General features: G+C 39.9%; 2 protein-coding genes across 3 annotated transcripts; both read right to left on the reverse strand.

The window, feature by feature from the left end:
* Window positions 1-861: 861 nt before the first annotated feature.
* On the reverse strand, window positions 862-3,684 carry kxd1 (KxDL motif containing 1). The gene is made up of 5 exons (XM_006789507.3): window positions 3,669-3,684; window positions 3,264-3,383; window positions 2,990-3,142; window positions 2,861-2,907; window positions 862-1,791 (listed from the first exon to the last, which is right to left on the reverse strand). Exons 2-5 carry the CDS (start codon window positions 3,359-3,361, stop codon window positions 1,535-1,537), a joined length of 555 nt encoding a protein of 184 aa, XP_006789570.1. The 5' UTR covers window positions 3,362-3,383; window positions 3,669-3,684; the 3' UTR covers window positions 862-1,534.
* A 1,851-nt stretch (window positions 3,685-5,535) lies between these two features.
* sinhcaf (SIN3-HDAC complex associated factor) lies at window positions 5,536-12,216 on the reverse strand. 2 transcript variants are annotated; one of them, XM_006789506.3, is made up of 6 exons: window positions 12,057-12,216; window positions 9,497-9,624; window positions 9,262-9,361; window positions 9,039-9,162; window positions 8,556-8,706; window positions 5,536-7,773 (listed from the first exon to the last, which is right to left on the reverse strand). In XM_006789506.3, the coding sequence occupies exons 2-6, from the start codon at window positions 9,622-9,624 to the stop codon at window positions 7,443-7,445; spliced, it is 834 nt and encodes a 277-aa protein (XP_006789569.1). In that variant the 5' UTR covers window positions 12,057-12,216; the 3' UTR covers window positions 5,536-7,442. The 2 variants fall into 2 exon arrangements, with proteins under 2 accessions (XP_006789569.1, XP_087699173.1); XM_087843047.1 differs by lacking the exon at window positions 12,057-12,216 and having other exon boundaries at window positions 9,497-9,630.
* Between the last annotated feature and the right edge of the window lie 3 nt (window positions 12,217-12,219).

Consider the following 12,219-nt stretch of genomic DNA (forward strand, 5'->3'; position numbering starts at 1 on the left):
ATATTTATATTGTACGAACGTGATAATTATATTGTACGAACGTGATAATTATATTGTACGAACGTGATAATTATATTGTACGAACGTGATAATTATGTATATTGTAATAACGTGATATTATGTTGTTCAAACGTGAAAGGTATATTGTACAAACGTGAAAAGTATCTTGTTAGAACAATAAACGTTTCACGTTATAACGTGATACACTTGTATTTTTCTTTTGCCTGGGTGGCAGCTCTACGCTTCCGTAGTTACACCTGCCTTTTTCTTGTATTTACTTTCATTCATCCGCTGCAAACCTCCACCTCTCCAGGATCTTTTCCCCTGCTCACTACTCTCACAACTTAATTTGTCAGTGTGTTCATCTGCACTGCAAACAAGAAGGAGCTCAGAGACGTTATGAGACGGTTGCTGTGTGACATTTCATTTTTTGTGAGAATTATTTAGCAATAACTACTAAGGAGCAGCTCCTACACAGTGTTTAGGTGTTGTGCCACTCTAGTGCCAGGCTAATTATGTGATTATTACATGATTATTACAAGACCCCCAATTGTGGATTACATAGCATCAGTCCTTCTCACCATGGAGACTTTAAGAGTGAATGTCTAGATTATCTGCAGCTATTAAAAGGGTCTAACTGATCTTTTGTTGTGTTGTAGGAGCTTGCACCTAAAGTAGCCTTTTAACCTGCAGCTGCAGATTAGGAGGCCTCCAACTTTCTCCAGTGTTATTCACTTTTGTTGTATATTTTGAATTCAAATTTTTATTTTCTATTGACTTGATTCGTTGTTATTAACATGTAAGAAGTTTAGTATATAAACTGAGTTTTGTTAATGAAGGCTCATACACTGTTCAGCAGAAAAATGCAATTTTATTCAAGTGTAAAATTGCAACAACTAGAACCCTCCAGCGCTTCCATAACCGTGTACCATTACTTATTTTAGCTTTAGCATCTTTGCTTTTCAAATTAATATTGTTATGTAGCAGTATAAAAAAATAAATATATTTAGTTTTACGCTTTTAAACCAAATGATATCTGTAACTAGCAGTAGGACGCACTCATGAAGGTGCTGATAAACAGATTTCCTGGTTTTATGGGAAATAAATTATATAGGGTTAACAGGAGACTGCTGAATAACAATGCTGCAACAGGTGCAATAAACATTTGCAAAAACTAACTACCAATATTCAGAGTGAGACTAGATTTTGTATCTGTTATTTATGTTGACATGATGAGAACTTCTTCGTACACACAGGCTTTTGCTCAGGTTTGCTGTATAGTTATACACATACAGATATACAGTGGTGTATTATACAAGTTCAAGTATTTTCTGCATTATTGTGGTGCTATGCTAGCACAACACAATTATGTATGGCAAAAAAAAAAGCATGTTTCTTATTGACAGTGCAAAGCCACCTCAAAACATCAAACAAACAAATGACCGCAAACATTACAGTGGCAAGTGCACATGCAATTATACAACAAGTCTTCCTGGAAAAAAAAAGAAGTTTAAAGTGACCCATTAACTGTTCGCTATTCTGCAGGGACTGAGTCAGGACCCTCGTCCTGCAGGACAGCTGTCTCTAGGAAGTCAGAGGTGGGCGTGTCAGGTGGCTCCTGAGAGAGCTCTTCAGAGCATCTGCTCACAGTGGGCGAGATCACATCTGGACTTGTGTCACATGACTCTGTGCTCTGCTCTGAGGTGGCTGTGGTAGTAGTTGTGGCAATGCTTGGGGGAACTGGGTCAAATTCATCGTCATCTTCCTCAGAAATGGGCGACTCATGGATGTCTGTCAGGAAAAATACATTGTTTAAAAAATTCAATTTACAGTGCTGTGAAACATATTTAGCTTCTTCCTGATTTCTTAGTTATTTGCATATTTGTTACACATGTTTAAGATCATTAAGCAAACTTTAATATTAGAGCAAGATAATCCAACTAAGTACAAAATGCATGTTTGCCATCTAAACCTACCTGGTCCTGTGTGAATAAATAAACCTGATAAACGTATAAACTGTCACCCTTGGCAGCAAGAACTACAGTCAAGTGCTCTGTTAGTTTTACACCAAATAAAAAGGGACTGCAACCTTTTAAATTTAACTTAAGTCTCATCAAATCTCAGATTATTTTCTTGATGTAAATATTTTTGTGAGAGAAGATGATTTGGTGTTTTCTTTTGGGTCAGCAGTGGTTTTAGCCTTGGAACTCTCCCATAGATGCCATTTTTCTCTAGTCTCTTTCTTATTGTTGATTCATGAACACTGACTATAACTGATCTCAAATGTTGTCCTGGGGCCTTCTCTGATCTGCTGAATGAGTCGTTGATTTACTCTCAAGTAATTTTTGTAGGCCACACTCTCCTGGGAAGGTTCACCATCGTTTTCTCCATTTGCAGATTTTGGTTCTCTTTGTGGTTCGCAGGAAATGGTTTGGTAACCTGAAATATCAGTCAACTGTGTTTCTCAGCTGTTTCTTTATATTGTGGCATGAGCTGCCATTTTTTGAGATCTTTAAGCTTACCTCACGTCAAGTTTAGTAATTTACTGATTCAACAATTCCAGCAGTAATCAGGCCACTAGTGTGGCTAATGAAAGTGAACTTAATCACAGTTAATTCAAGTTTTAAGGGGTGGGTAGGGGGAGGAGGTAATTAAATATCCACAGAGAGCCAGGTGAGATCGGATGGCTTTTTCCCCCCAATAAATGAAATCATCATTTAAAAACTGCATTTTGTATTTATTCTGATTATATTTGTGTAATATTACCATTTACTTGATAATCTGAAACATGCAAGTGTGAAATATGAAAAAAAAAGAAGGAAGAAATCAAGTTGTGATGAATAGAAAGAAAACAACTCACTGCTGAAAGCTTCTGGATACTGCTTAGCTATCTTTCCTTTTAGTGTCCTGGAGAGGCAGAGAAAGCCTGTGATTAAAGGTCTATTTTTTGTTTTTGCACGTTTGCATGGTGGGAGTAGTAGACACTAACCTGATCCTTCTAAAGATGCTGTCCAGATCTTTCTTCATCTCCACAAGAGTGCGAGTGTGAAGTAGGAAACGTTCGTTCATCTGCTGCAGGCGTACATTAGACAGCCCATTAAAGTTGATCAGCATTTCATTGGTTTTCTCAAAACGGTCGAGCCTGTTTTTACAACAGTTAACCAGAGAAACAGAAACCTTAATCTCAGACACAAATGAAACGACCCCAAACAGCAGACATAGTTTATGTTTCATGGCACCACTGGGCTCAGTCTGGTACTCACATGTGTCTCTGAGCCTGGATGATGGCGTTAACATCCTCAGAGTTGACCATGCTCAGCATCCGATTGCAGAACACGTCAGATGCCGTGTGCTCCACCATGATGACGAGCAAGCCGAAAAAACTGCAATTGGAAACATTTATTCATAACTGCATGAGCCAAAAAATATCCAGAAATGTAAACACAGGCATTTAATCAACGAGAAAGAAATAAGCTAGATTTGTAAACGCTAATTAAATCAGAGACAGTCAACTCCAGCTGTGAATTGTTTATTCACCGCATGCTGTGCCGGTGTTTAACTGCCCTCCAGCTCCCTGTTAGCACCCCAAACCAACCACCGCAAGGTTAGTACGCTAGCTACCGAGCCGTAATAATAATAAATGCAACTACAAAGTTTACATTACTTACTTGAGCTCGGACGATGGCTATCTGTAGAGTTTGGACGACTACGCAGCAGATTAAGACTATATTTGACACCTGGCTGTGAGACAAAAACAACCCACTTCCATATGTTTTTCAAGTTCCTGTCACGAGACCAACGCTTCCGGTCTAAGGTTTCGTTTGTTTGTTTGTTTATTTTCGTTGTTTTTTCATTCGTTTTCGTTAATAAGCTATTTATATTCACTTATGTATTTTTCAGTGAATTAAAATTAAATCGATATATTTAATTCTACTCAGCCACGTCATTGTGTTTAATTTCGTTTTTACGTGCCATTCTTCCGCAATTCTATCTGTTTTTTCCCTACTGAGCTAATATGATTCCAGCCAATTTCTTCTGTTTAACTGAGATCATTTTTGACTTTAGTGAAATGTCTTCTTTTGTCATTATAATGTTATTTTATTGAGCTGTTGTGCTTTATTTAAGCTACTTTCTTACAGAGTGTGTTTTGTTTTCGTCGCTGCAGAAGAGAAACTTCTTACTTGCATAATCATTCGCAAGTCATGGACGGAAGCTTCAGTGACAATGAAATACACGACATATTTTGAGACCTGTCCGGGATATATCCCGCCTCTCGCCCGGTGACAATTAGGATAGGCTGCAGCACAACTATGCGAGAAAAAAATGGATGCATGCATGGAATATATTTCGAGTGTATATGACCGTTTTTGTTTAAGCCTTACAGTAAACTTGAAGAGCAGCAACATAATTAGCCTTTGTACATTTGAACTGCTATGTTTCTCTCTCTTAAAAAAAAAGTGTAATCTAGACCGCTTTCGCCTTCAGAACTGCTTTTGCTTCAGAACTGCTTCTTTGTGGCATAGATTCAGCAAGGTGCTTCAATCAATTCTGAGATATTTTGGTTCAGATTGACATTATGGCATCACACAATTTCTGCAGATTTGCCAGCTGCAGATCCATGATGTGAATCTCCTGTTCTACCACATCCCAAAAATTTACTAGATTGTGATCTGATGCATGTGGAGGTCATTTGAGTACAATGAACTCTTTGTCATACTCAAGAAACCAGTCAAAGATTATTTGAGTTTTGTGACATATCCTGTGGAAATCAGCCATTAGATGTGTACACTGTGGTCATAAAGCAATGGACAGGATCGGCAGCAATACCCGCGAAGGCTGTGGTATTTAAACAGTACTCAATTGGTGCTAAGTGGCTCAAAGTGTGTTAAGGAAATAGTCACCACAACACCAGCAGCCTGAATCTTTCATACAAGGCAGAATGGGTTCATGCTGTTTATGCCAAATTCTAACCTTACCACTCTCCACCATTACCACTGCAGCAAAACTAGAGCAACATTTTTTCAAACTTTTTACTGTCAGGTTTTGGTGAGCCTCTGCAAATAGGCTGTTCTTAGCTGACAGGAGTGGCACACGTTGAGGTCTTCTGCTGCTGTAGCCCATCTGCTTTGGTGGTCAACATGTTATGCGCTCAGAGATGCTCTACTGCATACTTTAATAGCAACGATGAGTGGTTATTTGAGTCACTGTTGCCTTCCTATCAGCTCAAGGCAGTCTGACATTTTCACTCACTGGCTATTCTCTTTTTAAGATCATTATCTGTAAACCCTAGAGATGTTTGTGTGGGAAAATCCCAGCAGATCAGCTGAAATGTTCACACTGATACGTAACATGGTGGGAAATGTGCTACATTTGCAATCTGGCTTGCTGATTAGAGATTTGCCTCAGTTAGACAGGAGTATATGTATAATGTAATTATGACATGCACGCCCATATTTAGAAGATAACGTCCCTCTTTCTCTCCCTTTCCGGCTTACACCAATAAATTCAGTCACTCCATACATCCAGAAAGCTCACAAAATTACTTTTTATTAAGGGAAAAGTAAAAAAAAAAGTACATGATGTATAAAAAATACAAAACCATTTTGTCTAACTTGTAAGTTAAGTAAATGCATAGCAACAATACATGCAAGTCTAGAGTTATGTATCCTACTATTGTATCCTACTATTCTGTGACATTTTTAAGCTACAAGGTAAAAAGGGAGAAGTACAGTTTGGTTGCAATCTATCAGCTGTTTCAGTCTACATGATAAAAATCCAAAGTGATGATACAGAATAAGTTAGGTTGCACGCAACTCAACCGATGAGCAAATAAATATTTAACAACATTTCACAAATATTGACAACCAGTAATTGAATGCAATGTTAACCAAAGCCTGCGTGAGAATAACATTCGACTTCTGATGAATAAAACCGTACTATGAGTAAGCTAAAGATGAAAAGAATTCACTTCTCTAAGTAGGGATACAAATAAATATGAAATAAATAAATAATGAAACCTATATAAAGAGCCATATGACTCATCCAACCCCTTATGTACATAACACACCCGCTGCTCCTGACTACAACATCACATGTATGAAATTTCATATTAGTGTTATTTTTAAAACATACATATAAATGACCTCGGACAAGCACAAGTGTCCATAGAAAACCTGCATTGATTTGACATTGGGTGAATTTCAATGTGCTTTGGCTTTCATTTGATAAATAAAGTAATATTAGGCAATATATCACAACACATTTGTGGTATATAAGAGGCAATGGCATAGAATTTTAGCTTGTATAAAGTCTTTTACCGTATACTGACCCGGGAGTAATGGAAATCACTGATACTGATATTGCTAAAATGACTGATAGACCGATTTTTGTGTTTTGCTGTTGTATTGTGTGGTATTATTATGCAAAGACACTTTTATTTGTATTTTTTTTTACATATAAAAATAAGTTAAAACTTCAGAAAAATGGATCCAAAAAAATAAAAGTAGGATTTACAATTTTTTATAAGGCCATGCAATTTTTAGAAGACTCATACATCAGATCAGTCGGTCTTTTGGATGAGTGGGCTTGCCATTCATGCAAAAATGCACTGTGTGTGTTGCTGAGGCCACAATAAATATTTGTACTGTCCCTTTTTGTTCCTTAATACCAATGCAGATTTAACACTAGCGCTGTCTGTAACACATAATTAAGGCTGGTGTATTTGCTGTTGAAGCTGTGAATAGGCCTTATTAAATGGGACCCATACGTATTTACACACAGAAACGCTAATCCAGTCTAAAAACCACAAACTCTTTGTTAGGAGTGGATGTTGTCGTGAGCAGACAGAAAAACAGAGGGTTACTGTACAGGTCTGTGCTCCATCAGTGTAAAGTGTCATTCATTCCAAAACGGGAGATATCCACCATTAAAAAAAAACAAAAAACAACCCAAACAAACCCAGATATCAACTCTGAACAAAGAAACCAAAATTAATTAACCTCATTATATTAGTCATCTTAACATATATGTTTATAAAACATCTTCGCTGAGATGGGTTCGGCTGTGTTTGTGAGCTTTAAGTAGCACCTTTTTTTCTGTAAATAAGTGGATGTATTGCGTTTTGGAATAAAATCTGATAAAAATGTACCAGCAAAGTGGAGCTCCAGCATTTCAAAGTAGATCAATTACACCGAGTATGATGGTCCATCGTCGGGATGGCAAAAATATTAAATACAAAGTAAAGACAGACAACGGAGAAACACAACAGTCCATAAGTTATCATTTAAATGCAATCAACAATCCTCATTATGGAGAAAGGATTTTTCAGCTGCTTTGTAACTGAAGGCAATCTGAGGCCACTTTTTTCTATAAGTGCTTGAGAGAAAAAAAACAGCACCTCAAGATTTCTTCAGAGATGTGTGTGTGTGTGGGGGGGAGTGACTTTACCACCCTTCCTCCCCCACCACCTCACTCCTGACTGGTGGCGATGCAACATGCAGCTGAGCAGACTCTGCACTTTCACCACAAGTTGCCATCTCCTTCACTTCCTCTCCCATCTGGGATTTTTCTACACACACCCGACCCTCCTCTGCCTCCACCTCTTCTTCCTCTTCCTCCTCCTCCTCTTCCTCCTCCTCCTGCTGCTGTTGTTGCTTCTGCTGCTGCTGTTGTTGTTGTTGTCGTTTGTTGCGGCAGCACGGTTTGAACAGGTGGGGGTCGATGAGCACCTCCCCAAAGCGCCCCTTGTAGATTATTCCACAGCACACCTTTTGCCTGCACAGAGCATGAAATGAGACAGAAACCATTATGGCTCTGTGTGTTTACTCTGTTATTTAATTGCATTAAAATGCATTCAGTGTTGAATCTGGGTTATCCTGGATTAGCATGGCACTTCATGTGTTAAAGGTAGTATTGAGTATTTGACAGAAATGAATGCATTTTCCTGTTGTTTCTCTGTCTGACAAACAAAAAAATGTGCATTAGGCTTAATAGATAAAACATCAGGCACCACAAAAAATGCTCTAAGGAAAAACTAAATTTTTAAAAATGTATTGAAAAACAAGTCAAAGATCAAAAGTCAGTTATTAAATCTATTTTAAAAAGGCAACATTTTAGGTTTTTTTGTAAAATATATTTTCATGCTTTGATAGATTACTGGTCTCAAGCAAGTTTCAAAATCTCTACAAACTTTGCCAATAAAACATTACAGATTGTCTAGAAGGTAAAAGTAAACTCAAATCCTAAATACATTTATAACAAACCTGGAAAATTGTCACTAAAAATAAATGCAACTATTAGTTAATGACCCAAAACGAACAAACAAAAATTATTTACATACAGTAATAAGTAACAGTTAGTAATATTAAGCTAAATACATAAAGAAATCCCTTTAATGTCACTGTAATCCGGCAGGGTGGGGCATCGGTGGGAGCTTCACCTGTATATGTAAAGCAGGCGAAGGCTTGAAGGTTTATATACACAGTTAAACCACTTGTAGTAGATTATTCTAAAAATTAAGCCTGTAGATTAAAGAAGTGCTTCACTGTCCGCCTTACCTCTTCCAGTACGTTAGGTCCAGAAATGAGAAAACGGGGGAGCGGCTGGATCCTGGGCTGAGCTCTGTGTCGGACCCCTCGTCTGACAGGTTGCTGTAGCTGGGAGACTGAGCAGGGGAGGCACTGGAGGTGGTGCTGTGGGCATCTGAGTCTAGAGGACAGAATAGGACAAATTATATATATATATATATATATATATATATATATATATATATATATATATATATATATATATTTTTTTTTTTTAAACCTGAAAAAACCTGAATGAAGTAACAGGAGTGCTACTACAATCCATTAACCCAGTGCGCCTGGAAAGGAGAGGTAAAGTAAAACTGAAACGTTGTGGTACAAACAGATGTGTGCTGGTGTATTTTTAATGTCCCGATCCCACAGAAATAAACACCTTTCCAAACCGACCTTTTTTTAGCCATTATTTTGTCATGACTTTACCATTTTCCTCAAATACACATCATAATTACTCACTGTGTCTTTTCAGCTCTTTCTGAAGCCTGTTGATCTGGCTTGGCCGTGCTTTCTTGGAGATGGACTTTATTTTCTTGGGCCTGGAAGTTAACTTTAAGCTGGGACCTCCTCTGGCATCAACAACCTGGATGAGGGACAGGAAACCGGACGAATTAGTATCATTTGGGTTTTTATCATCACCATAAAGTGATAGGCCGGTCATGCTGTCAGCACTGAAACTCACATGGTTCCAGTTCTTCTTGGTTCCCACAGGGAGTTTTTTCCACCGTTTCACAAGGAGCACGCAGGCATTACAGATTTCTCCAGACCGGCTTTCGCTCAGTCTGGAAGACAGTTTCAGTTTGTGATGAGGAGGAAAAAATGGAAAATCTTTAGCATCAATATGACGTGCACAGCCTAAAAACCATGACAGGTATGGTTTGCCTGCAGCCCCGCACATGCTCAGGTGTATCTCTTACCCAAAGCAACTCCTGAAGTCTTTCTCATAGCGCTTGCTGTCTGTGAAACGAGAGCTTGACGACTTTGCACGGCAGATGCAGCAGCCGTCCAAACTCCTGTACATTTTAGGCTTGTGAAAGCCAAACATCTGCATTCAGGGGAGAAAAAAAAAAAAGGGGGGGGGGGGGGGGTTAAATGTTTACATATGATCAGTGTGCACCGCTGCAGCAGCAGGAGGAGGTGGGGGCGGAGGAGAATACTCCCTTCACCCCTACATTTGCAGTGCAGGTCAGAGGTGAAGCACAAATTTCAGTTAAGTCTGCAGTGAGCGGACAAAAATGTGTTTAATCGCCAACAATGTTCACGGAAAGCAGTTTTGCTGGAGCATCTCTCCGCTTTGACCCACATGGAAGGAGAGACAGAGTGGGGGAAGTAGGTCAACAGTCAGACAGCGTGTCAGACAGATAATGTCACCATGCTGCGCTCACAGGATTCACGCTTCGTTTTGGAAACCCAAAATAAGATTTACGCACGCAATCAGTGCGAGCCTCCGGGCCGGACAAGATGCGTTATTCGTCACGAGGTGGAAAGACAAACTGCAAAATGTGTACCGCGTTACTAGAGAAATGCCAGTAAAATATTATACACCACTGCGTCCGGGGGAAATTACTCGAAATGTAATAAGCGTGCACGGGAATTATGATTTATGTTGCTAGGCAAAATTTAATCTCCACGGCACATGTAGACCTGAACTGCGGCAAAAACTGTGAGCCGCGCCCCCCAGACTGGGCTTTTTTTTTCCTCTTGCCATCAGTCCTCGGGGTCTTCTGACAGTGCGGTGCCATAGAGAGTAAAAAAGAGCAGGAAAATGGCGAAGAACTCTCACTCCTCATGATTAAATCAGATACTAAATATTGGGCATTTCTGTGGAGAGGTCCGTTTAAAAAGCAACACAAGCCGACTTGAAGGAAGTTGTATTGAGAAAGGAATACCAACTCTGGCACTTATTCTCACCTGACACAGCTAATATATTAACTGTGGAAAAAATGGGCTATACCTTAATTTATAAACGATTTCACGTGGTATAGTTCCTATATAACAACAGAAGAGATTCAATAGCACTTTGCTGTTGCGCAGTTTTATTTGTAGTGAAGTGCAAACATTGTTTTTCTATATTAAAGTCCTTTTAAACAAGACGTGCACCTAACCTACACTTAGAAAGCTAAGAAAGCAGCATTCATTCAAAAAAGAAAATGTAACCAAGCAATTTAAATAATAAAACTAAATAATAAAGGGTAGAAACTAATTTGTTTCTACCCTTCGCGTGCCTCATCTGTAAATTACAGACGATCTCTGCAGCAAAATACAGTACGTGACGCAACTCAACATGGCAACACACTTCAAAGGCGGAGGCAATGTGGCGAAGGGGGTGTGATGCGATTTTCCGCAAAAACTGCAACATTTAAAACAAACGCTAAAAAGAAAGAAAAATCACCGCGAAAAGCTGCCGAACTCGCACGAATAACACCCTCGCCTTTCAGAATAAAATAAGACACCGTGCAATGTCCTCTTTTTCATCGAGAGAAAAGTGCAAGTCGCCAATTTTCACCGCCCACTCCGCCAGCGAGGAAGCATGGCATGCCACACGACCTGCTTCATGCGCACCCATTTTATGATGACCATCCTCCGCTTCCACGATGCCGAGTTTATCCCTCAACTTTATGCTGAGGGATAAACTCGGACTAACGTGTTTCGAGAGCACAAAAAATAACTAATAAAAGCGGTGGGCTTGGTGTTAAAGGGGAGCTGCTCTGAAATAAATGTGTAATTTGATCTTTACTCTTTGTTATTCCAGAGCCGCGTCACTGCAACAGTCCACAATCGGCTACATGTGCGGCAAGTTCAAAGCGGCGGCTCTCGGAAAGTCGCTTTTCTCTCCTGTTTCTCCCACAAACCACATTTTTTACCCAGCTTGGCTTTCCTGCTTTGGTTGGGGATTACTTTGCGCTTGCAGGAGCGGTTTTGTTGACAGCGGTGGCCGCGTGCTGAGACGCATCTCCGCTCCGGGTGGGCGTGAGAGGTTCAACTTGGCTTGTCTAGCAGGCAGAAAATGTGCGGCACACTGCATCCACGCTTGTCTCCTTCTGTACAAGAACACATTTGCAGCCCAGACGCTCACATTAACCCACTTTACCACGTTTACATTACCGATAAACTGTCGCCGAAATGCGCCGAGCCAACCCATAATAATAACAGCAGGAGCACGAGCACCAGCAGCCATCCCCCCTGCTCCTCTTCATACCCGCACGTGAAAGCCCCTTCAAACGCATTTTAAACGCACATTTGCGCTTTTCCCGCTTTCCTCCCACTTTGCCCGGTTAGTTTCGTTGTTTCTAAGGTGACCTACAAATACCGCTGACCACCAAGTCGGTCCGCGCAGCAGGCCTTAAAAATAAAAAAAGAGCAATTGTTCGTGAGACATCTCGAAGCTTGTTTCTGAATTACGGCCCTGAAAAGCGCGGCGAACACTTTTAAAAGGCTTTTTAAAGACGAGGCCAGACGAACACAGACAGTCGTTACCTTTCTGCGAGTTGTGTGGAGCTGATCCAAAGTAATAACAGTCCGAATACCGCGTCGTTACGCTGTGACTTATGAACATCTACCCTCATCGGTAACCCGCTCTCTTGTTGATGTCTGCGCTTGTGGACGGGACTAGAGTTGTGGACAATTGTGCGCATGCGTG

Source organism: Neolamprologus brichardi, chromosome 7, assembly GCF_056152115.1.
Source record: "Neolamprologus brichardi isolate AB-2024 chromosome 7, ASM5615211v1, whole genome shotgun sequence".
Lineage (NCBI taxonomy): Eukaryota > Metazoa > Chordata > Actinopteri > Cichliformes > Cichlidae > Neolamprologus > Neolamprologus brichardi.

What these genes read in the sequence shown, in the direction of transcription:
- sinhcaf (XM_087843047.1), bottom strand. Translation starts at nt 9,630, where the DNA reads ATGCAGATGTTTGGCTTTCACAAGCCTAAAATGTACAGGAGTTTGGAC. An exon ending in GAAAGAGCTGAAAAGACACA is followed by an intron (nt 8,707 to 9,038) that starts GTGAGTAATTAT and finishes TCTGTCCTCTAG; the next exon opens with ACTCAGATGCCCACAGCACC. An exon ending in GACCTAACGTACTGGAAGAG is followed by an intron (nt 7,774 to 8,555) that starts GTAAGGCGGACA and finishes TGCTCTGTGCAG; the next exon opens with GCAAAAGGTGTGCTGTGGAA.
- kxd1 (XM_006789507.3), bottom strand. Translation starts at nt 3,361, where the DNA reads ATGGTGGAGCACACGGCATCTGACGTGTTCTGCAATCGGATGCTGAGC. An exon ending in AGCATCTTTAGAAGGATCAG is followed by an intron (nt 2,908 to 2,989) that starts GTTAGTGTCTAC and finishes CTGCCTCTCCAG; the next exon opens with GACACTAAAAGGAAAGATAG. An exon ending in GTATCCAGAAGCTTTCAGCA is followed by an intron (nt 1,792 to 2,860) that starts GTGAGTTGTTTT and finishes TTTTCCTGACAG; the next exon opens with ACATCCATGAGTCGCCCATT.